The following is a 24293-nucleotide window of genomic DNA, read 5'->3' as shown; positions in this document are numbered from 1 at the left end:
AGGAATGGAGTTGAAAACAACTGGTGTAGAGTGCCACGTACAAAAGAAAAGGCTGTGTAAAATTAAATTATGGTTATACTAGTGTAAACTGTTTTTAAAAAACCCAGGTGCATCAATATAATGTGCTCCAAAACAAAAAGGAACACAAGACACAGGAGCAACTCCCATCAAAGTATGAAAATACTTCTACAATATTTTCCTACGTTCCATTAAATGGGTCATCTCATGAATCATTTTCATCCCAAAAATCCCTGAAATGCTCAAATAGCTATTTTAAAGTAACTTGCCGTTTCCAGCATGCAAAAAAAGCCAAACTATTTCACAATTTTTTTTGCTTGTGTCCCCATTGGCTCTGAGCAGAAATCAAGCTCAAGTAACTTCTGTCTTTCACTGTAGAATGAGTCTTCTCAACTATACTATGGCAGAGGCACTGGTCCTTCCCTGACAAGCAGGGCAGAAAGCCATTTCTATTGATTGATCGGCAGGAAATCAAGGATCGCTATGCAAAGACATGGCTGTCGAGAGAGTAACTTAACATGGATGTTCACCAGCACTCAGCTATTGCTAAACATTTTGAACACAGGGTGGCGCTATACTAACTTCACTGCCTTTTTTTTTTTTTTGTTTAAACAGCATGTAAATGGCAAACATTGCAAATTTTTTATTATGTATACAAATAACATTTTTGATGAGGGGGGGGGGGGGGGGAACAATCCCTTCCATGAGATCTGTTCCTATATTTCCAATAAATATTAATCGGTCCATCTCAATGCAGTTTTTCTTCCTTCTAAGGGTATGTTCACATGCAGTAGCAAAATAAGTTTGAAATGACTGATTCAGACGTTTTTGTAACTACTCTCGTTTTTTATGGACGTTGTTGGAGCTGTTTTTCAATGGAATCAATGAAAAACGGCTCCAAAAAAATCCCAAGAAGTGTCCTGCACTTCTTTTGACGAGCCGTCATTTTACGCTTTGCTGCAGCGCTATTACTCGTGCCAAAACGATATACCGGTCTGTCTAATGATGTGAGATGGATTTGGTACTGCTGTCATGGTTATATCAGAAACCATGATAGCGGTGTAGCGAGCCCAAGTTGGGGTGCTGACTTGCTATGCTGTTACATGGGTGACCTACCACATTTCAGAAGAAAACTGCTAGAAGACCCATTTAAGGCTTAAAATGTTTATGAATGCTACTAGACTGCAAAGGCAGAAGATTATTGGGGAAACAAAAACTATGACATGTTAAAAAGGAGTTCTCCACCCAAAATACATTTTGGAAGATACACAACCGAATCAGGTTGGTTACTAGGATCACACTGCGCATCATCAAATCTTTCCAATGGGGTTGTCAGGCAGCAATTTCCTAGCAATGAGTCTAAGGCCCCATGCACACGAACGTAAAAACGCCCGTAATTACAGGCCCATAGACTTCTATTGGCCACGGGTACCTCCACGTATGCTTACGGGAAGGTGCCCGTGCAGTTAAAAAAATATAGCACATGTCCTCTTTCAGGCCGTAATAACGGTACGGGCAGGCCCATAGAAGTCTATGAGGCTCCCGTAATTACGGGTGACTATGTGTGTGCACCCGTAATTACAGGAGCGTTGCTAGGTGACATCAGGGGATAGTCACTGTTCAGGATGCTGAAAGAGTTAAACGATCGTCAGGAACTCAGTACCCGGAACAGTGACTACCGATCACAATATAAATCAACCTGTAAAAAAAAAAAAAAAAAAAAAATAGTTCATACAAGGCTGGGTTCACACGACCTATTTTCAGGTGTAATGGAGGAGTTTTACACCTCGAATTACGCCTGAAAACACGGCTCCAATACGTCAGCAAACATCTGCCCATTCATTTCAATGGGTTTGTCGACGTAATGCGCCGACGACCTGTCATTTTACGCGTCTGTCAAAAGACGGCGCGTAAAATAACAGCCTCGTCAAAGAAGTGCAGGACACTTCTTGGGAAGTAATTGGAGCCGTTTTTCATTGAATCCAATTAAGAACAGCTCCAAATTACGTCCGTAATGGACGCCTCGCAGAACGCGAGTATGAGCACTTACATCTGAAATTCAGGAGCTGTTTTCTCCTGAAAACAGCTCCGTAATTTCAGACGTAAATGCAGTTATGTGCACATACCCTTACCCCGAACTCCCTGCTTCTTCCTCCAGTCCGGCCTCCCGGGATGACGTTTCAGCCCATGTGACCACTGCAGCCAATCACAGGCTGCAGTGGTCACATGGACTGCCACATCATCCAGGCAGGTCGGACTGGATGTCGAGGGACGCGTCACCAAGAAAACTGCCAGGTAAGTATAAATTTTTTACTTTTTCTGCGGAAAGGGCTGTCCCTTCTCTCTATCCTGCACTGATAAAGAGAAGGGGCTGCCAATTAGTGCAGTGCAATTTTGCAGCGAAAACGTGCCCGTAAATACAGGTTGAACAGTTCCGTAAATACTGGTGCAATACGGGTCGAATACGTGTGACCAAGGACCCGTATTTACGGGAGGACAAAAATAAGTTTGTGTGCATGAGGCCTAAGATTATGGAGCACATTTAGGGTTTATTCATGCAGTGCAGTCAAATTGCAGGAAAGATCACGGTTGTGTGAAAATCGCTGAAAAAAAACAAAAACACAATTTGATAGCAACATGTCAGCAGACCTAGGTGGAGAACCTCATTAAAGAGGACTTGTTGCTAGGTCATAAGTTGAAATTGTTAGCGGACCTGTCTCCCCCCATTCCAGAGCTGTCAGGCACAGCGTGGTCTTGCAAGATATGGTTGTTCTGGCAAGATCACGCTGTTCCTAACCACTCTGAAGCAGCCTAGTGCTGATTGATCAGCATCAGGGAAGCTAGCTCCACCTTGTGAGAATGAAGGTAGTTCACACCCTGTTGGCTAACTACATTAAATTTGCATAATTAAAAGTTAAACAAAAAAAAAAAGGGAACTGGTATCGGGAGACAGCACTATTCAGGTCAGATGACCAGTTCAGCTTATGCGACCTAGTAACAAGTCCTTTCTAAGTGGAAGTGTACTTGCAGCATATAAACTAACAACTCACCACTTATGTAAATACGGTTGCCATAAATAAAATATGAATGTTTATTTTAAGTCACAATAATTGATCATAGAAAAGGATGCAAAAGTGTAACGAACACATTAGTAACACAGATTATGTACAAAAAGTTTAATTGAAATACTTGTATAAAAAAATATGATCTCCATACATTTCATACCGTTAAAAACAAATACAAATCATAAACAAGCTGCATAAAATGCAGCCAGATCACAACACAGCTAATAAAATAAATTAAAGGTCATGACTCTGCCACTTGTCCTCCCAGAGCCACTGCATGGAGACTGTATAATGCCAATAATTTAAAATCCTGTCAAAAGAATAAAAATAAAGCATAAAACTTTACATTTCTGGTAACCCATACCAGACAAAGAAGGCATAAGAACTAACTCCTAAGTCAGTAATTCTATTTCTTAAATTAGACTTTTTACAACAATTATCCATCTAAAACAGACTTGCTAGTCATGGAAAGAAGGAAGGGCAATGGAAAAGACTGGGAAGATAACATGACTGGAATGCAGGAGTCACTAGTTAACTTGCTTAATAGAACTCCACTAGGAAAGGTAAAATGGAAAAGGGGGCTGTTAGAACAGTGTAAAGCACAGTGTTGGATAAATTCTAGACAAATAAATTAACCAAATAAATAGTCTGAAATTGTCTAAATATTGCAATAAATAACTATAATACAGAAAAAAATAAATACAAATATGGAAAAAAAAAAAAAGTAAAAGTCCTTGAATATTGCATTGATTGTGCATATAACATGCCCATACATACTTAAGACTTGTGGGTTGACAAGGGTTGGGAAAATTGAGGATAAATGGTCCTGTGTTGCCCAGTGGTAGAGATGAAAAGGGAAATTAAATAAGGGGAGAAAAAAAAAAAAATGCATTCCTGCTCAAAATGACCATACATCTTATATGAAGTACATTGTAATAGAAACGGTCACAATATACATTCATGCACTCATCACAATAAGAATCACTTCATAAAGTCCACTGAGCAATGTGATTACAGCAAGAGCTGTTCCAAATGGCGCACGGGAGCCGAGCAAGGCCTGTGATGACGACGTGGACCTTCTTTGGAGATGCTCAGCTCCAGGTAAATGAAAACAAACAGAAAAAGTCCCACTGAAGCAGCTTTCAAAAAGGCACTCAAAAAGCAAATAAAAATCTAGTCCAGGCTCTATGAGAGCAAAACAGTATACTATGTACTCAAGAGGTCACTGCTTCTCTTATGTCAGTCCTTTTGTGTAAGCATTGCCCACAACTCTCAGATGCTCAAGTCAAAATGAAGTCTTGTTCCAGGGAGATAACTGCAAAATGTCAAAATAATAAAACAAAATCCTGTATTAAGGGTTAACTTTAGAATAGTGAATGTTTGAACCCCTCCAGGGAAGTGTTGGCAGCAGCACACCCTTCTGCTTGGTGCTCCCCTACTATTGCCAGCTTCTGTCTACAGACTCTCATTGCTTGAGCTTGTGCTAGATGCATCAGTGTCAATTGTCCTTAGTCTTAAGTCACAGTCCTCAGACTTCACTAGATCACATTTACACATCCACGGATGATCGAATATTTGTTCAAGAGTTGGTCGATCAGAAGGCCTCAGGGAAAGGCAAGATTTGATAAGTTGTTGGCATTCTGCAAGGAAGACAAAAATTAGAACCCATATAAACACACCTAAACGCATCAAACGTCTCCACAAAATAGGCTCTGTATGGTTCCGTTTATACACACCTGGGGAAATTCTTCGTCTGAAGTATAGTCGGACACGCAAGATTTCTTCATCCTGCTCGAAAGGAATATCCCCGCAGACCATATCATACAGCAGGACGCCAAGAGACCACACTGTTGCCGACCTTCCGTGATACCTGTGGTATCGCACCCATTCTGGAGGGCTGTAAACCCTTGTACCTAAAAACAAAAAGGTTTAGTTACATCAACAAACCAGTGAAGCCAGCAGACAATACTAGAAAAGCACTGAACTCTAAATGGCCCCACAATAAAAACCTACCCATCCCCCATTCTATTGCAATGAGCAGGTCTGTGTGCATCAGCTGTTTACTAGGCTCCCTTTCAAGCACCACGTGGCGTCTGCAGCACCGCTCCAAAAATAGACACAAAGGGAGGTGGGGGCAGTACCATGATTTCTTATCGAGGCTACATTATCCAGGCATTGTGAGCCATTCCCCCTCCCCCACCAGGCAGCCGCATCTCCCTTGCCTCTCTACCGTTCCTTGGATACCAAACAAAAACCTGGAATCTGTGAGGCGGCCAGGTCACGTGACACAGAGGCTCGGGTTTCACAACAAACAGATGTGAAGTGAAGGCGGCAGCTCCAGTCAGCGCCGCTCTCTACCCGCCCACAACCTCACACCCATCACTCATTCTGTGCCAGGAGCTGCTCCCTAGCGTTATGCCGGCTACAGGCGAAACCTGCAATGCAGATACACAACACGGTCACATACATAGACACGTCCCCTCCCTAACACGGTCACATACACACAATGCTCCAGAAGGGAGAAGAGCCCAACAAGCAACCGCGGCTAGTGCGCCACACATGGGAATCGCCTGCACTGTGCAAGGAGGGGCTGCGGGGAACGATAGCGCTTCTGTGCGGCATCGTGACTACAATACACGTACCATCAAAATCCGTGTACACCGTGTCCTTGAGCAGCGCTCCGGAGCCGAAGTCTATGAGCTTCAGCTCGCCGGTCCTCATATCCACCAGCAGGTTCTCGTCTTTGATGTCCCGATGCACCACACCGCAGCTGTAACAGTGCCGCACAGACTCCAGCACCTGGCGGAAGAATCCCCGGGCTGTATCCTCATCCAGCGCCCCCTTCTCAGTGATGAAATCAAACAAATCCTTCACCGGCTCCGGCCGCTCCATAACGATCAGAAAACCATCCGCTCTTTCGTACCAGTCCAGCAGCTTGATGACGCCCCGAAAGCTGGAGCCCACCTTCTTAAGCAGTACGATCTCCAGGGGCACCATGACTCCGTTCTAGAGAGGAGAGAAGAGAACGATGTAAATCCCCGCATGTCACACAGCGTCAGCAGAGGCTGTCCACGTACATTCCGCAGTCAGGTGTGCGGGGAGGGGGAACCCGCCAAATCACGCTGCCTCCCACACACTTGCGCCAAAGTAAACAATGTATTCCCACAACCGCGATCTACACTCTAGGCACCCCTTTATCAGGGAATACTTACTAGGGTGCCCCAGTCGGTCACTCGCTCCTTAGAGACGTGCTTCACAGCGACCTGACAGGAGACAGAATGTAATATAAGTATCCACCACATAGAAGAGCAGCCACAACATCACATAGCAAGTTATGAGCCGGCAACTCACCGGTAGCCCGTCCGAAATTCTGCTGCCTGAATACACTGTGCCGAAGCCGCCGCTGCCCAGGACAGAGCCCACTTGGTACACCTTCTCAAAGGGCTCCTTGTCTGTTTTCACTAGAATAGATACAAAGAATTAATGAAACGTACCGACACAGGGTCCTCGCGCCAGAAGACGATATGCGTGTATACACACAGAACCCAGTCAGTCAGCGGTCCTACCTGGCTGCAGGATCTTGACCGGCAGATGATCCATGCTGCTAGGCGTGCAGATATGAGCCAGGGAGCCGAATTTAGACAGAAGCATCTTCAATGATATCCAACAGAAAAGAAAGAGCAGCTGAATGCCGGTAGCCGGTGTCCTATTCCTCTCGTCACGTCCGCGTCAATACTCTCGACCACACATAAACAAACCGGCTTGTGCTTCACACCGGCAAACCCATGGAGTCCAAACCACAAATATTGTCAATAATAATCAAGAAATAGAAAATGGCGGTAAATCCACTCAGACTGTTTATATCGTAGCCGGGGCTGTCATTGAGGCGCTGTAAATCCAAGATGTGTGATTATTAGCAGCAGCAGCCACACACCACCGCCCTCCCCAGTTCTGAGCTCAATTACTGACAGACCTGCCTCTTAACTCCTAGTATTTTGGTACGGTGCAATTCCCTGAGTGATATCCTTCCGCGCTCTGCTTGAGGGGAACACCTACGTGTCCAGCGGCGACACAATTCTTTACATACAAGTCACCAGAAAATATATCGCATGTGAAGATCCTTTCCTAACTGTAAAACTGCCAGGGAAACACGTCCAGCTCTGTTATAGTGGTTGTCTCTGCTGCGCACTATTTACTAGTAGTAGCTAGACACGGAAGGTTACATGTCTGAAAATGTAGCCATACTCTCTCTCACATTAGCAAGTAGGAACGTTTATTTACATATTTATGTAGTGGCGGCTTCGCCAATGGCGTGGCTGCATTTGGATTTCAATCCCTCACCCCCACCAATAGGCGCGGGCCTATTTTGCATATGCATGAGGTGAAACAGGGGCGTTGGGCGGGAATTCCTAGGCGCGCTTTTTCTCCGTTCCTGGCAGCGCTGGGAAAGGTCAGAGAACGCAGCTGAGACACTGCGTCTGAGGGAAAGGTGGGAGGAGGAGGAGATGTGCTCTATGCCAATTACACAGTGCACCAAAATCACGATGCTGTCTGCGCCCTGACAAGTGAATAAACTGCAGCACAAGCAGCCATATTTAATAATTTTAATATGCATCACAGCCACACTGTACCCATACTGGCCAATTGTGACAGGGCTATATCACTTGTCCCAGAGAGGGTATATTTAGCAGCCATGGTGCTACTATATTTAGTACAGATAGCCTGCGTCAGCAGAATCTCACAGCGGGTACGGTCCTGCAGTAAAGAAGAAAAAATAAAAAAAAATACTGACTTGGTAGCAATTGGTTGCATTAGCGTACATGGCATCAGAGATGATTATATAGTAGACCACACTACTGACGCTGCGGATAACATATACAATGGAAGGATTACTTGAGAACTGCATCTGCTTCCACGTATTTTACATATAGACCTTTATTATACAGTAGGTGTAGTAAATGGCATAATCGTCATTCCATAGTTTAGCCACACGGGGCACTAAATAGTCAAGTAGTGACTGGCTCCCGATCTACACTGCTATAAAGCACACTCGCATGCGCTCGGGGAGAGCCGTTCTTAATGCAGCTGAAATGTCTCGCATATTTTACAGGGGGAATGCTGTTCGTGAGGTCGTACGAGGACAGTAAACTGGAGACATTCTTTTTAAAGGGAAGGGATGCATTTTAGAACAAATTGCCTCAATGTCTAGATTTTACGTATTGATGTGAGTGTTACAAAGAAGCATCTTGTGAGGTGAACACATGGCTGGACAGTAATTAATTAAAACGTGCAGTTATGGGGTTCTGAGGTACTTCTCTGGATCATGCTCACTAAAAGGGTATGTGCACACGATAGCAGGCATTTACGTGTGGAAAGACAGACTGTTTTCAAGAGAAAACAGCTGCCTCGTTTCACACGTAAATGCTCCTCCTCGTAATATACGAGGCGTCTGTGACGCTCGTAAATCTTAAGCTGCTCTTCATTGAGTTCAATGAAGAACGGCTCAAATTACGTTGCAAAGAAGTGCCCTGCACTTCTTTGCCGAGGCAGTCAATTTATGCGTCGTCGTTTGACAGCTGTCAAACGACGACGCGTAAATGACAGGTCGTCGGCACAGTACGTCGGCAAACCCATTCAAATGAATGGGCAGATGTTTGCCGACGTATTGTAGCCCTATTTTCAGGCGTAAAACGAGGCATAATACGCCTCGTTCGCGCCTGAAAATAGGTCGTGTGAACCCAGCCAAACAGGCATTGCTATGTGGCAATGAGTTTGTTTTTTTTGGCAGTTTTTTAGTAAGGCTGTGATCACATGAGCGTTGACCTTCCGGTGAGGGGTTCTGTCGGAGGTTTCCGTCAGGTTAACCCTTCAACGGAAAAGCAAATTGAAACCTTAGCTTCCGTATGCCTCCTCATTGATCTCAATGTCAGAAAGAAAAGAATGAGGTTTCCCGGTCCGTGTATTGAAAAGTGGAATGGACCCCGCTGAACTACGAAACGGGTAGGGGGTTTACACCCCCAGAAAAAGCAATACCAAATTTTGGGTGACAAATGAAAATACCTGCCTCTTGGTATAAATCGGTATTGTTTATCTTGCAGCGTTTTACATACCCTGTGAATAGATTTAAGGTTTTTTTTTTTGCACAATTGCATCTACTAGTTGCACAATTTACCAACACGTGAAAGACTGAATAATTTCATTGATTATTCTTGCAACAGGGAGAAAGAAATATATTTGTTGTAAGGCTTCGTTCACATATCCGTTCGGGCTCTATTCTGACGTTTCCGTCAGAATAGAGCCCTGACTGACACAAACGAAAACCATAGGTTTCTGTTTCCATAACCATTGATTTCAATGGTGATAGATCCGGTACAAATGGTTTTAGTTTGTCTCAGTTGTGCAAGGGTTCCATCGTTTTGACGGAATCAATAGCGTCCGTCGGAAGGGGCCCTGACTGAAACAAATAGAGACCATAGGTTTCTGTTTGCATCACCATTGATTCCAATGGTAATAGATCCGGTGCAAATAGTTTCTGTTTGTCAAGGGTTTCGTCGTTTTGACGGACTGAATACCGTAGTCCACTACGTAGTGTGACGCGCTGACCCGGTGGGCATAAATGCCGGCGTCTGTTATGGTGCGCTCTGTCTCCAGTCCATCCCTCTGCTTGATAAGTTTGGTATGGCTGTCTGATTTAGGGGGGTCATACTCCCCAGATGTCTTGAGGTCTCTCTGTTCTGTATTTGAAAAAATACCCAGGTGATTTTAATTTAGGAATGACCTCATAAGTGTTCCTGCTCTTGCTTGTGCTCTCAGTTGGCCACTGGGGGGGCATGGTAATGTGAGCTTATTCCATCTGTTCACATGTTGTGGTGCTGTATGGTGGTGTCTGTTGCTGTAGTGCTGCACTTGTGGGGGGACGTGGCCCAGAGCCAAGGAGGCTTGGCACGGTCTGATAGCATGGGTGCTTTTGGACCACTGGGTTGCTCCCTCTGCAGGAGCGGTGTCGGGGCCGCCATGCGGTGCTGCAGCCGATAGAGTAGGGACTCACTTTAAAGAGGTCGCCGTGAAGTGGCAAGTGGGCTTATACAGTTTGATCAAAAATGTTTACAAAGGACCTCATGTTCATGTTTCTAAATTATGCCTAGCGGCTCAGATCAATGTATATATTGTGGATGTGCGGTCCATGTCTAGTTTCTCACAATGTTGACTCTGTTCTCTATGCCTGTTTGGTTTCTATGCACATTTTTTTCTACTACATGTTTTTCTTCTCTCATCTAGATATCTGCCTCTAGAACAGTACCCACAAATCAAGGCACAGGCTTTGCAGGAAACGAAATCAGCCCCTTCCTGAAGATCTTGATTCAAATCTTTATGTATTATCTTCCACTCCAGTTAATTCCTCTCCTAGGGAAGACTCCAGGGGATTTATGCAGTAATTCAAGCAACAGCTAGTTGTAGCTTTTGAGGAAGCAAAGTCATCACACTATTCTAAAAAGACCAGACACTCTTCTTCTCAACCTCTTCGGCGCCAAGGTGTTTCCTTCTCATCATGCGTTTCAGATTCTGATATGGTCTCTGATGCCCCTGATGAATATTATAATTTAAATAAAGATAAGCTCCATGATTTTGTCAAAGCGGTGAAAGATACACTGGAGATGGGTAAAGATGGTGAACACAAACCTAAGAAGGATAGACTTTTTTATTTTCCTTTTACCAAGGAAATTTTTTTCCTGGCCATCCTGTACTAACGGAATGGATGAAACAAGAGGAAGGCTGATCTGGGCTCACGGTTCAGGAACCTTTACAAAATGTCTGAATCCTTTTCAAAAGAGTGGGAAAATGTGCCAAAAGTGGATTTACCAGTGTCAAAATTGGCAAAAAAAACAGTTTTTCCTTCTGATGAATCAGCACTACTGAAGGGCGCCATGAACCACAAGGTAGATTCCCTCCTTAAGGAAGTTTATACATAATCAGTGGGTTCCTGCAAAGCCTCTTTGTCCTCGGTGTCCGTGGCAAGGGCGCTCCATATTTGGTTGAGCCTTTTATCCAGAGATCTGGAAGGAGTCCCGAGGGCAAAAATTCTACAATTCCTCACCCAGAGTTCCTGTGTGATTCTAAGCTAGACAGCATGAAGCATGCAGCCAGAGCCCTATTGCTTTCAAACGCAGCCAGAAAAGCTCATTGGCTTAAATTGTGGACGGGTGATAAACTCTCCAAATATAATTTCTGCAGTCTTCCTTTTCAGCTATAATCCATATTCGGTCCCCAACTTACAGATATCTTGGAATCCCTAGGTGAGGGGAAAGGTGCCAAGTTTCCTGAATCTAAAAGGAAGAATGCTAGACGCTACTCTCGGGATCAGAAAAGAAGATCCCAAAAGTTTAGAAGAAGGTTTCCAAAGCATCAGCGCATTTTTAGAACAAAGCGGGAAAACCCTTCCTCTTTTCGGAAGAGAAACCCCAATCAGAAACCCAATGAGTTATGACGCCAAGCCAGTCCTACAAATAGGGGCAAGACTTCAAAGGTTCTCCTTTCAATGGTCGGTAACATTATCCGACGAGTGGGTAACGACAACCATCAGAAGGGAATACTCGTTGGAGTTCAAGACGTTTCCCCCGGACCACTTTGTTCTCAATATTCATTCTAATCCGAGTGCATCAGCTCCTGCAGGTCTTTATTCAGAAAGCAGCCTTGGAAGATGTTCCAGTTTCAGAGAGGGGGCAAGATGTTTATTCCAGAGTTTTCCCAGTACCCAAATTAAACGGCAGTTAGAGACTGGTTATAGACCTAACTTTTCTCAATCAATATCTCTGGAAGAAAACTTTCAAAATGGAAACCATCTGTTCAGAAATGAACCTTTTGGAGAAGAACGATTTTCTGGCAACGATCGACCTTACAGATGCATACTTACACATCCTTATTCTGTTCGCTCACAGAAAATTCCTTCAGCTAGCAGTTCAGATGCTGGGAGTAACAAAACACTTCCAATTCACTTGCCTACCCTTCGGGATCTCATCAGCACACCGGGAATTCACAAAAATTGTGGTGGTCATGGTGAATTGTCAATCAATGACGATCAAGTTGTCTCCAGAGAGAATCTCTGCGTTACAGGGTTCGGTGAAATACCTTATTCTCCATCAGAATGTATCTGTCCGAGGGGCTATGAAAGTCCTGGGGCTAATGACCTCATGCATAGATGCGGTTCCCTAGGCCAAAGCCCACATGAGGTGATTTCAGCTCGACATCCTCAGATCCTGGGACAAAAACTTCAGGAACCTAAATCCTCTCTTCAAAATTTTCAACTTTACTCTTCAAGACCTCAGATGGTGGTTAGCCCCTTACATTCTCCGGTCTGGGAAATCTCTCATTCCCCAATCTCAGAAAGTCCTCACAACAGATGCTTCCTCCTGGGGTTGGGGTTCCTATGTAGATCATCGGTGGGTTCAGAACAGGTGGAGTCAGAAGGAAGGGTCACTATCCTCCAACGTGAGGGAGCTCAGGGCAGTAAGGCTATCACTAATTTATTTTCAAAGTTATCTAAAAAAAAAAATCAGATCCTGGTCCAGTCAAACAACCTAGCAACTGTTTTTTTTTTTTTCTATAAACCAGCAGGGAGAAACAAGGAGTGCTTCAATGTCGGTCGAATGCAGACTACTTATGAAATGGGCGGAACAACATTCCTTATTCTCAGCAGTTCACATCAAAGGGCTCAATGAACCACACTGCAGATTTCCTCAGCCACAACAACCTCTATCCGGGGGAATAGGGACTCAACTCTCAGGTTTTCAGCAACTTGACTACCGCATGGGGAATGCCAGACTTGGATGCGATGGCCTCAGAAGAGAACACCAAGGTCCTCAGCTTCTGTTCCCTGTACCACACATGCCGGGCTATAGCAATGGGTGGCCTATCTATCAGCTAGAAAGAGACGTTAATCTATGTTTTCCCTCCCCTCCTCTTAATACCCAGAGTGTTTAAAAAAGTTTGGGACGAAGAGGCGGAGGCCATTGCGATTCTGCCATTTTCGCCCTGCAGGGCCTGGTTCTCTCGCATGGTCTCTCAAACGGCAGATTCCTGGAACTTCCAGGAACACCAAATCTCCTGTCTCAGAAAGGAGTTTATCATCTGAACCCTCACAGTCGACATCTCACGGCCTGGAGGCTGACCGGGAGAATCTGACGGATTTAGGCCTCTCTTCTGATGTCATTAGTACCCTACTGTCAGCCAGACGACCTTCAACTGTTAAAATCTACAACAGGGTTTGGGTGTTATACAATTCCTGGTGCTCCAAGAATTCAGCAAACCCAGTCTCCTTGAACACAATACTTCAATTTCTTCAATAAAGGTTTGAAACTCAATACCCTTAAAAAGGCTCTGTCACCAGATTATCAAATCCCTATCTCCTATTGAATGTGATCGGCGCTGCAATGTAGATAACAGCAAAGTTTTTTTGTTTTTTTTAAAAAAATGCTAATTTTTGCCAAAGTTATGAGCAATTTTATATTTATGCGAATGAGCTTTTCAATGGACAACTGGGCGTGTTTTCTCGTTTTACCAACTGGGCGTGCAGTGTGTTTTTACCAACTGGTCGTGTTTACTAGTTTTACCAACTGGGCGTTGTGAATAGAAGTGTATGACGCTGACAAATCAGCGTCATGCACTTCTCATCGTTCCCACCCAGCTTCTTTCACTGCAGACACACAGAGTGACGTCACCCACAGGTCCTTCAACCTTGGCGTCGGAAGAGAGAAGACACATCGGCTCCAGGCATCAGAGGGTACATTTGAATCTGCAGCAGCATAACCATGTGTAGGTAAGCATAGTAAACTCCCTAGAGACGAGCATATTACCCTCTCAGACGCCTGGAGCCGATGTATCTTCTCTGTCCGACGCCAAGGTTGAAGGACCTGTGGGTGACGTCACGCTGTGTGTCTGCAGTGAAAGAGGCTGGGTTGGAACGATGAGAAGTGCATGACGCTGATTTGTCTGCGTCATACACTTCTAGTCACAACGCCCAGTTGGTAAAAACACAATACACGCCCAGTTGGTAAAACGAGTAAACACGCCCAGTTGTCCATTGAAAAGCTCATTTGCATAAATATAAAATTGCTCATAACTTGGGCAAAAATGATAGTTTTAAAAAAAAACAAAAAAAAACTTTGCATTTATCTACTTTGCAGCGCCCATCACATTCAATAGCAGATAGGGATTTGATAATCTGGTGACCGAGCCTCTTTAAGGTACAGTTCACTGCTATCAATGCCTAGCTGCAAAACCGTTTCTCAAATCCTTCTTCAAGGCTTTGGGAAACATCAGCCGAGCTTCTCATGTGCCCTCTCCTTCCTGAGATCTTTCAGTGGTTTTGTTTGCTTTAACGAAAGCTTAGTTTGAACCCATGCAAGAGTCATCCATCAGATTCCTCTCCTTCAAAGCTTTTTTTCTGGTGGCAATCACATCGGCCGAGCGCATAAGTGAGCTTCATGCCCTCTCCTTTAACCCCTTCCCGACATTTGACGTATCCATACGCCAAAGTCGGGTAGGGGAAGTATGGAACGGGCTCACGGAGTGAATCCGCTCCATACGATGCCTGTGTCGGCTGTTTGTTACAGCCGACACTTCAGAGTAAGGAGCGGCATCGCGCTCGAGCGCGATCCCGTTAGTTTAACACGTTAAATGGCACGGTCAATAGCGACCGCAGCATTTAAGTCGTTAGCAAGAGGGGGGCTATCCCCTCTAACAGCTCATTGCGCCCCCCGCAACGCAATCATGGGGGGGTGATGGATGCTATGGCTGCCTGGGGGCTTAATGAAGGCCCCCAGGTCCGCAATCTTTGTGCACCTAGTAAGCGCTGCCTCCGGCAGGGCTTGATAGATGCCTGTCAGAATCACGATATACTGCAATACATTAGTATTGCAGTATATCGTGCAAGCGATCTAACGATCGCTGGTTGAAGTCCCCTAGGGGGACTAATAAAAAAAAGTAAAAATGAGTTAAATAAAGTAACATTTATGTAGAAAAAAAATTAAAAGTTTAAAAAAAAACCTTATTCCCATTTCCCCCCTAGAGCATAGTGAAAAAAAGAAACATAATTGGTATCGCCGCGTCCGTAAAAGTCTGAACTATTACAATATATCATTATTTAGCCCACATGGTGAACGCCGTAAAAAAATTAATAAATTGTAAACGCCAGAATCTCTATTTTTTGGTCACCTCATCTCCCACAAAAAATGAAATAAAAAGTGATCAAAACGTTGCATGAACACCAAAATGGTATTATTAAAAACTACAGCTTATCTCGCAAAAAATAAGCCCTCATACCACTTAGTCGACGGAAAAATAAAAAAGTTATGGCTCTCGGAATTTTGTGACACAAAATAAATTTTCTTTTTTACTTGTAAGATATAGAAAAAAATATATATATTTGGTATCGCCGTAATCGTATTGACCCACGGAATAAAGTTAACATGTTGTATTAATTGCACAGTGAATTCCGTAAAAACGACGAACAAAAAACCATGGAGAATCGCTGTTTTTTTCATTTTCTACCCCACAAATAATTTTAGCGCGTTTCCTAATACATTATACGGCACAATAAATGGTGCTACGTAAAAACTACAACTCGTCCGGCAAAAATCAAGCCCTCATAGGACTATATCCACGGAAAAATAAAGAAGGTATGGCTTTTGGAAGGTGGAGAGGAAAAAACTAAAATGAAAATCTGAGGGCTGCGGCGGGAAGGGGTTAAAGAACCTTATTTGAGAGATCTTGGAGATTGTCTTCTCCTATGGACTATGCCTGGTTTTCTGCCCAAAGTTCCTTCCTTCAAACACATCAAGAAATATTATTACCAGTCCTTTTTCCTCAGCCCCAAGGTGAAGATCAGGAAAGATGGTATACACTGGATGTGAAAAAGCCGTTCTCACCTATAATCGGAGAACAAAATCTTTTAGGAAAGTAGAAAATTTATTTCTCCAGCATTCTGGTCCTAACAAAGGCTATCCCTCCCATGTAGCTGTTGCTTGGCAAGTCCCATTTGTGTTGTGCTGCCAAGGATGATCAGTAAAACGAAAACGTACCTACATTTTTATTTCCTGGAGTCCATAGGCAGCACAAGCTTCCCTCCCTGGCAGAACTTATGTCTATTGGTTCATGAAAATACGCTGTGTCCTGGTTACCGGTACATACGTATAGGATAAGGGCTTAATTGTTTCATGTTTATTGCTAATTAACATGTCTCTGCTTAATTGTACTTAGGGGACTAAAACCCATTTGTGTTGTGCTGTCTACAGACTCCAGGAAATAAACATTTCAGAGAGTAAATTTTCGTTATAGTGGGCGCCGTTTTAAAATTTGATTTTATAGATTTTGCTGCATCTGAAAAAACATATAGGGAAATGTTTGGAAATATTGTCAGGTCGTGTATTACCGCATGGTGGCAGTTCAATGGGTTAAAACTACCTGACAGGTTCCCATTAAATATACAATGAATTGAAATCAATTCCATCTGCCCTGCAATTTTGTTATTATAAATATATCCTATATAATTACACCTCCAGAACCAAGCTCATACATATATACATCACCAGAACCAAGCTCAGTACATAAATAAAACACCAGAACCAAGATCAGTACATTTATACAGCACCAGAACCAAGCTCAGTACATATATACAGCAGCAGAACAAAGCTCATTACATGCATACAACACCAGAACTGTCACGTTGGGTATGTGGACCCACTGGGCCGTACCGCCTTGATGGTATGGCAGCTGGCCAACAGTACACAGGTCACAGTCTTTGGTTTGTATAGTGTACCTGTGGTAGCTCAGACAGTAGCAAGACAGGCTCGGATGGGACTAGGCAGCAGCCAGGCATGGCGTAGCAGGGTAGGCGTGGTACACAGCACAGCACGACTTCAGCTCAACAAGGCACTTGACCAGGATAGCACGGGATACAGGTTACAGGTAGCATTAACGGGGAACTGGAAAACACTTAGGAGAGAATTTGCATAGACATACTAGGATAACGACAACAAGGCTCAGGCAAGGCAGGAGGGGGAAGAGCCCTTCCTATAGTCCAGGGTGCTCTGGGAGCAATCAGCTCAATCTCGCACCTGTGTGCGCTCCAAGGCTGAAGTGAACTTGTGAGCGCACCCTGGTGGTCACTGTGGAACAGTACAGCCGCATGTGCAGACATCTCTGGAGAGAAGGGCGTCGACCGGATGGAAGGAGTTCATGGTCAGCGACTGCAGACGTTACAAGAACCAAGATCAGTACATAAATACTGCACCAGAACCAAGATCAGTACATAAATACAGCACCAGAACCAAGATCAGTACATATATACAGCACCAGAACAAGCTCATTACATATATACAACACCAGAACCAAGATCAGTACATAAATACAGCAGCAGAACCAAACCCAATAGATAAATACAACACCAGAAATAAGCTCTGTACATAAATACAGCATCAGAACAAAGATAGAAGAAGAAGGGGGAGGAATCCTCCAGCTCACCTGACACTATGGAGTGTGTCTCAGCAGCGCCCGGAATCTCGTGTCGGCACACGTTCAAAAGCACGGAAGGAGAGAAGGAAGTGTTGTTCCAGCGCTGTATGGAGTTTTAAAATGGAAACGGGTTTCCAAGTTTAATGGTATTCAATTAAAAAATAGTCCAGAGGTATAGTCCTGATGTGAGGGTAAGCGTGCGGTAATGTCCTCAGAGCCTACGCGTTTCGGATGCTACTGCATCCTTAGTCTTGGCTGTAATGTCTGTTTTGAAAAGCGCGCGTTGTCTCATTTTTATCCTCGTCTCTGTGATACAGCTGATTGCTGAGTGCGTTCCACTGTTGTTAACCATTTGGAACGCAAACCGGAAGTGAAGATGGTAACTACCCATTATGTTGTTTCTATTTTCATTTGCGTATTATAAGCTGACAGCTGAATCAGTATTGTGATTTGGGGTATGAGGTTGTATAGGTTCGACCTAACATGGGCTTATTTCACACTCCAGGTGATGTTTATCGTGTGGAGTGGAAACTTGATAGACGGAAGGTCTCGTCATTCAACCCTCCCCTGTGGCTCGGATGACTTCCTAACAGACAGTGATACATATGAAGTAGGTAAGTGTTATATATGTTTGTTTAAATGAAATACTACTTGGTCATAGTTATTTAGTATTGTCATACACATGTTAACATTTTTTCTTTTGATTTATAGAATGGTATGTATTATGATGTCTGTAGGTGGTACGTTATTTGATAATAGCTGTAAGTAGGCAGTAATAATGTATACTGATAAACGGTGTTATTAGAGGGGTTTTCTCCGTACTCCCAGGAGACAGACGCGCACTTTTGGATAATGAGGAACTAACGTGGGAGGGAAGTGAGGGTAGGACAACAACTGGAGCAAAAATAGTGTGTAATATAAAACATAATTAATGAGTGTGACTAACGAAAAAGTGGTTTAAAAAATATGAACAGTGGTGTACATAGCAAAAAGCACATGTTATGTATGCACAGACTGTAAATATATAGGGAAGGGAGTCTTGGAGAACCATGGAGTTGGATCTTTCTTATAGTTAGATTATTATTATATTGTCTTTTAGTATGATTTCGATCTTGGGTTATTAATAATGGAACATTAAATCTCTTCTGAGATTGAGGCCATCTGGATATCTGGTTTTTAATCTATAAATCCAGTATGCCTCCCTGAGGTGGGTTTTGTGTTTAAGGTCGCCTCCCCTTTTGGGGGGGTAGATTTTTTCGATAGCATAACAGCGTAAATTTTTGGTGTTACGGTTGTGTTGTACAATAAAATGTTTTGACACATTGGAGATGTTAGTGATATTAATATTTCTCACGTAACTGAGATGTTCGAGAATTCTTGTTTTTAATTTTCTGTTTGTACAGCCCACATATTTTAGTTGACATTCCGTACATTCAATAACGTAAATAACAGATTCGCTGTTACAATTGATATAATTCTGGATACTGTATGTATCTGTTTGTGTGGAGTTACTAAATGTTTTGGTTGGATGGGCAAAAGAACAAGTCTTGCATGGATGCTGCCCACATCTGTAAAAACCTTTTGTTTCTAGCCATGTTGTTTTAATATTTTCGTTTGGTGTGAACAGTGACGGGGACAACACGCTGCCTAGAGAGGGTGCCTTTCTTGCCACAATACGACAACCTTCGGCCAGAATAGAGCGTAGACTATCGTCTTCTTGGAGGATAGGTAAGTTGTTGGTAACTAACTTTTTAATTTGCATGAACTGGTTACTTTGTTGCAAGATTAAGGTAGGTTGGTTGTCCTTAGATGGAATTTTGGAACTTTTTTTAGTATGTTTTTTACTGTATGCAAGTAAGTCGGTTCTGGGTATTTTGGTCATGATTTCAGTTGCTCTATTTAGTGACCATGTGGGATACCCTCTTGCTCTAAGTCTGGTTTTGATTTCATTTTGTTCAACTTCAAATTGACTGTGGGAGGTGCAATTTCGTTTTGCACGATGCAACTCCCCCACTGGTATGGCCTTTATGGTCTGTATTAAATGATTACTTCTTGCATGAAGGATATTATTTGAGGAGGTAGATTTTCGGTGAGTCTGGGTAGAAATTATTTGCCCTTCTTTGCCTTTTAATTCAAGATCTAAAAATACGATATTGGTGGGATCAAAGTTATAAGTAAATTTGAGGTTGCAGTGATTTTGGTTAAGGGTTTCTACAAAGGCAGGGATGATGTCAGTGTCCCCTTTCCAGATAAGTAAAATATCGTCAATATACCTTCCGTACCATTCAATGCAGTGGCCATATGTGTTATCAGTAGAAAAAATGTAGAACTGTTCCCACCAGGACATGACTAAATTGGCTATCGATGGAGAAAATTTGGCACCCATGGATACGCCCTTAAGTTGAAGATAGTATTTTGTGTCAAATTGGAAGTAGTTGTTCGTCATTAAAAACATGAGTACTTCCAGAATGAATGTTTGGAAATTTTTTTCATACATGCTATGTTTGGTTAAGTGGTAGTCAAGGGCGGCATGGGCTATGTGATGAGGGATAGAGGTATATAAGGACACGACATCACATGTGAGCCATGTGTAGTTTTTTTCCCATCTTTTGTGACATAATGAATTAAGGACATTTTTGGTGTCCTTTAAAAATCCAGGAGCTGTTTGTGCTAATGGTTGCAGTAGTGTGTCTAGCCATTCTGACTATTCAGAAGACGATAGTCTACGCTCTATTCTGGCCGAAGGTTGTCGTATTGTGGCAAGAAAGGCACCCTCTCTAGGCAGCGTGTTGTCCCCGTCACTGTTCACACCAAACGAAAATATTAAAACAACATGGCTAGAAACAAAAGGTTTTTACAGATGTGGGCAGCATCCATGCAAGACTTGTTCTTTTGCCCATCCAACCAAAACATTTAGTAACTCCACACAAACAGATACATACAGTATCCAGAATTATATCAATTGTAACAGCGAATCTGTTATTTACGTTATTGAATGTACGGAATGTCAACTAAAATATGTGGGCTGTACAAACAGAAAATTAAAAACAAGAATTCTCGAACATCTCAGTTACGTGAGAAATATTAATATCACTAACATCTCCAATGTGTCAAAACATTTTATTGTACAACACAACCGTAACACCAAAAATTTACGCTGTTATGCTATCGAAAAAATCTACCCCCCCAAAAGGGGAGGCGACCTTAAACACAAAACCCACCTCAGGGAGGCATACTGGATTTATAGATTAAAAACCAGATATCCAGATGGCCTCAATCTCAGAAGAGATTTAATGTTCCATTATTAATAACCCAAGATCGAAATCATACTAAAAGACAATATAATAATAATCTAACTATAAGAAAGATCCAACTCCATGGTTCTCCAAGACTCCCTTCCCTATATATTTACAGTCTGTGCATACATAACATGTGCTTTTTGCTATGTACACCACTGTTCATATTTTTTAAACCACTTTTTCGTTAGTCACACTCATTAATTATGTTTTATATTACACACTATTTTTGCTCCAGTTGTTGTCCTACCCTCACTTCCCTCCCACGTTAGTTCCTCATTATCCAAAAGTGCGCGTCTGTCTCCTGGGAGTACGGAGAAAACCCCTCTAATAACACCGTTTATCAGTATACATTATTACTGCCTACTTACAGCTATTATCAAATAACGTACCACCTACAGACATCATAATACATACCATTCTATAAATCAAAAGAAAAAATGTTAACATGTGTATGACAATACTAAATAACTATGACCAAGTAGTATTTCATTTAAACAAACATATATAACACTTACCTACTTCATATGTATCACTGTCTGTTAGGAAGTCATCCGAGCCACAGGGGAGGGTTGAATGACGAGACCTTCCGTCTATCAAGTTTCCACTCCACACGATAAACATCACCTGGAGTGTGAAATAAGCCCATGTTAGGTCGAACCTATACAACCTCATACCCCAAATCACAATACTGATTCAGCTGTCAGCTTATAATACGCAAATGAAAATAGAAACAACATAATGGGTAGTTACCATCTTCACTTCCGGTTTGCGTTCCAAATGGTTAACAACAGTGGAACGCACTCAGCAATCAGCTGTATCACAGAGACGAGGATAAAAATGAGACAACGCGCGCTTTTCAAAACAGACATTACAGCCAAGACTAAGGATGCAGTAGCATCCGAAACGCGTAGGCTCTGAGGACATTACCGCACGCTTACCCTCACATCAGGACTATACCTCTGGACTATTTTTTAATTGAATACCATTAAACTTGGAAACCCGTTTCCATTTTAAAACTCCATACAGCGCTGGAACAACACTTCCTTCTCTCCTTCCGTGCATCAGAACAAAGCTCGGTACATATATACCTATTTTCCAACTATACATGGAATTAAAATAACAACATTTTATTGTGCTATTGTAGCAATGAACAAACTACACAGAAATTAAAAAGTTCATGTCCGTTGCTGACATTGATCAGCATAGTGCAATATATAACAGCGCCTTGATGGAAGTACAGAGTGTCAGCGACTGCAGGACGCCGCACTCAAGCCAACAGGTGTATTAACAGAAGTCAACAGGAACATGTATTAAAATTTCAAAAGGAGCCCCCCCGACATGTTTCACTACTGATGTAGCGTCTTAAGGGGTATCGGGGCTAATGACGGCGCGCCGCGGATTTCTCAGGGCTAAATACATAACAAATTCACTACACATGTCCCTTCATTATGGCCTCGGCCAATGGGAATCGGAGTAGAGGACCGAGCCTCCACCATTATGATAGACAGATGATTGGGCGAATGGTAGGTTCAGCAACGAACCACCAATGAAACGTGGTATACGGACGCATGCGCAGTGACTCACATGGAAAAAACAGAAATATTACGATCACGAGAGAAGTCTCACCTAGGCGCATGCGCGAAAAGCCGGGCATCAAATGTCATAGGGAGTTGAGCGCACTTAATCGGTAACTGTAAGAATAGGTATATATCCCCACAAAAACAGCAGTGACTAGAGCACTCCTATAAGGTGTGGACTCTTGCTCCCAGGTTTTCTTGGCTATGTCCAGGAGACCACGGGGTTGTCTGCCGTATGCAAGTTCGATAGGAGAAAACCCTGTGGATGATTGAGGAACTTCACGTACAGCGAACATCAAATAGGGCAGAAGACAGTCCCAATCCTTCCCATCCTTACTAACCACCCTCCTCAACATGCCTTTTAATGTCTTATTGAATCTTTCGACAAGACCATCAGTTTGAGGGTGATATATAGAGGTACGCAGGTGTTTAATTTTCAGCAGTTTACATAATTCCTTGGTGATTTTGGACATAAAGGGAGTTCCCTGATCGGTAAGGATTTCCTTAGGTAAACCAGTACGGGAAAACATGTAAAACAACTCTCTTGCAATGGCTTTTGAAGAGGAATTTCGCAAAGGGACTGCCTCAGGGTAGCGTGTGGCATAGTCCAACACCACTAGGATATATTGATGTCCTCTAGAGGATTTGACTAAAGGGCCGACCAGATCCATGGCAATTCTTTCAAAAGGGATCCCAATGATAGGCAAAGGCACCAGCGGACTCCTAAAATGTGGCATAGGAGCCGTTATCTGACACTCCGGGCAGGACTCGCAATACCGCTGAACTTCCGTATATACCCCCGGCCAGAAGAATCGTTGTAAGATACGCTCTCTGGTCTTTTCGCAACCTAGATGTCCACCCAGCACGTGTTTATGAGCCAAGTCCAACACCGTTCTACGATACGGTTGGGGTATCACTAGCTGTTCAACAACCTCCCCACGTACGTTATCTATCCGATACAGCAAATCCTGGTTAACCGCCATGTGTGGAAACACCTTATCAGCCCCTGGATGTTGAGGCACTCCATTTAATACCTTAGTATTTTCCCTGACTTTTACCAATGTGGGATCGCTAAGTTGAGCGGTCCCAAAATTGTTACGTGATACATTTAACTCTGGTATCTCAGAAATTTCCTCCTGCTCATCTGTTTCACCAGCAAAAACAGCCAGAGGAAATTTATCAGGCTCAGTGGTCACCCCTACTGCTGGCACCTCAGCATCTTCGTTAAAGGGTTCTGGGCTAATCACAGCGCACACATTAATACCATCATTAACATTTACAGTGGAGGTTACATCTTTCTTCCTCCACAAGTCCCAGAACACTGGGAAGTCTCTCCCCAGGATCACACTGTGCATCAGGGACTTGACCACACCCACTTCATGGCAAGCGGTTCCACAGGAAGTCTCTAGAGTGACCAAAGCGGTGGGGTATTCTTTAGTGTCCCCATGTATGCACAGGACCCCTATACTATGTCCGCTGAATGTTCCAGGGTCTATCAGGCTGGCATGCACCAGGGTAACCAGACTCCCAGAATCCAGCAAGGCACTCACAGTACACCCTTCCACTTTTACGACACACATTTGTTGCTCAGTCTCGTAAACAGTCTCAGCAGAACAAACAGGACGTGCAAACAAGGATATTCGCCTTGCTGCATCACACTCCATTGGCTCAGTAGTCAGGGGACAATTGGCAGCAATATGCCCAGGTCCATAACACCGCCAGCACTGTATGCGGCCCCGGTCCCCAACTTGAGACCCTGGTCTGGCCTTCAGTGTCTCTCTGGGATTTCTTCCCTCCATCTGCTCCCCTTCTGAGCCACCTCCCTT

At 43.4% G+C, this 24293-nt stretch overlaps 1 protein-coding gene across 1 annotated transcript; it reads right to left on the bottom strand.

Annotated features, from left to right (window-relative positions):
- Positions 1-3898: 3898 nt before the first annotated feature.
- On the bottom strand, positions 3899-7273 carry PIM3 (Pim-3 proto-oncogene, serine/threonine kinase). Its single transcript, XM_075857208.1, has 6 exons — positions 6650-7273; positions 6435-6544; positions 6296-6346; positions 5726-6089; positions 4820-4996; positions 3899-4723 (listed from the first exon to the last, which is right to left on the bottom strand). The coding sequence occupies exons 1-6, from the start codon at positions 6732-6734 to the stop codon at positions 4539-4541; spliced, it is 972 nt and encodes a 323-aa protein (XP_075713323.1). The 5' UTR covers positions 6735-7273; the 3' UTR covers positions 3899-4538.
- Positions 7274-24293: the final 17020 nt, after the last annotated feature.

This window comes from Rhinoderma darwinii, chromosome 3 (assembly GCF_050947455.1).
Source record: "Rhinoderma darwinii isolate aRhiDar2 chromosome 3, aRhiDar2.hap1, whole genome shotgun sequence".
In the NCBI taxonomy this organism is placed as follows: domain Eukaryota; kingdom Metazoa; phylum Chordata; class Amphibia; order Anura; family Rhinodermatidae; genus Rhinoderma; species Rhinoderma darwinii.
Note: the sequence above shows the minus strand (reverse complement) of the source record. Positions and strands in the feature narration are given on the sequence as shown.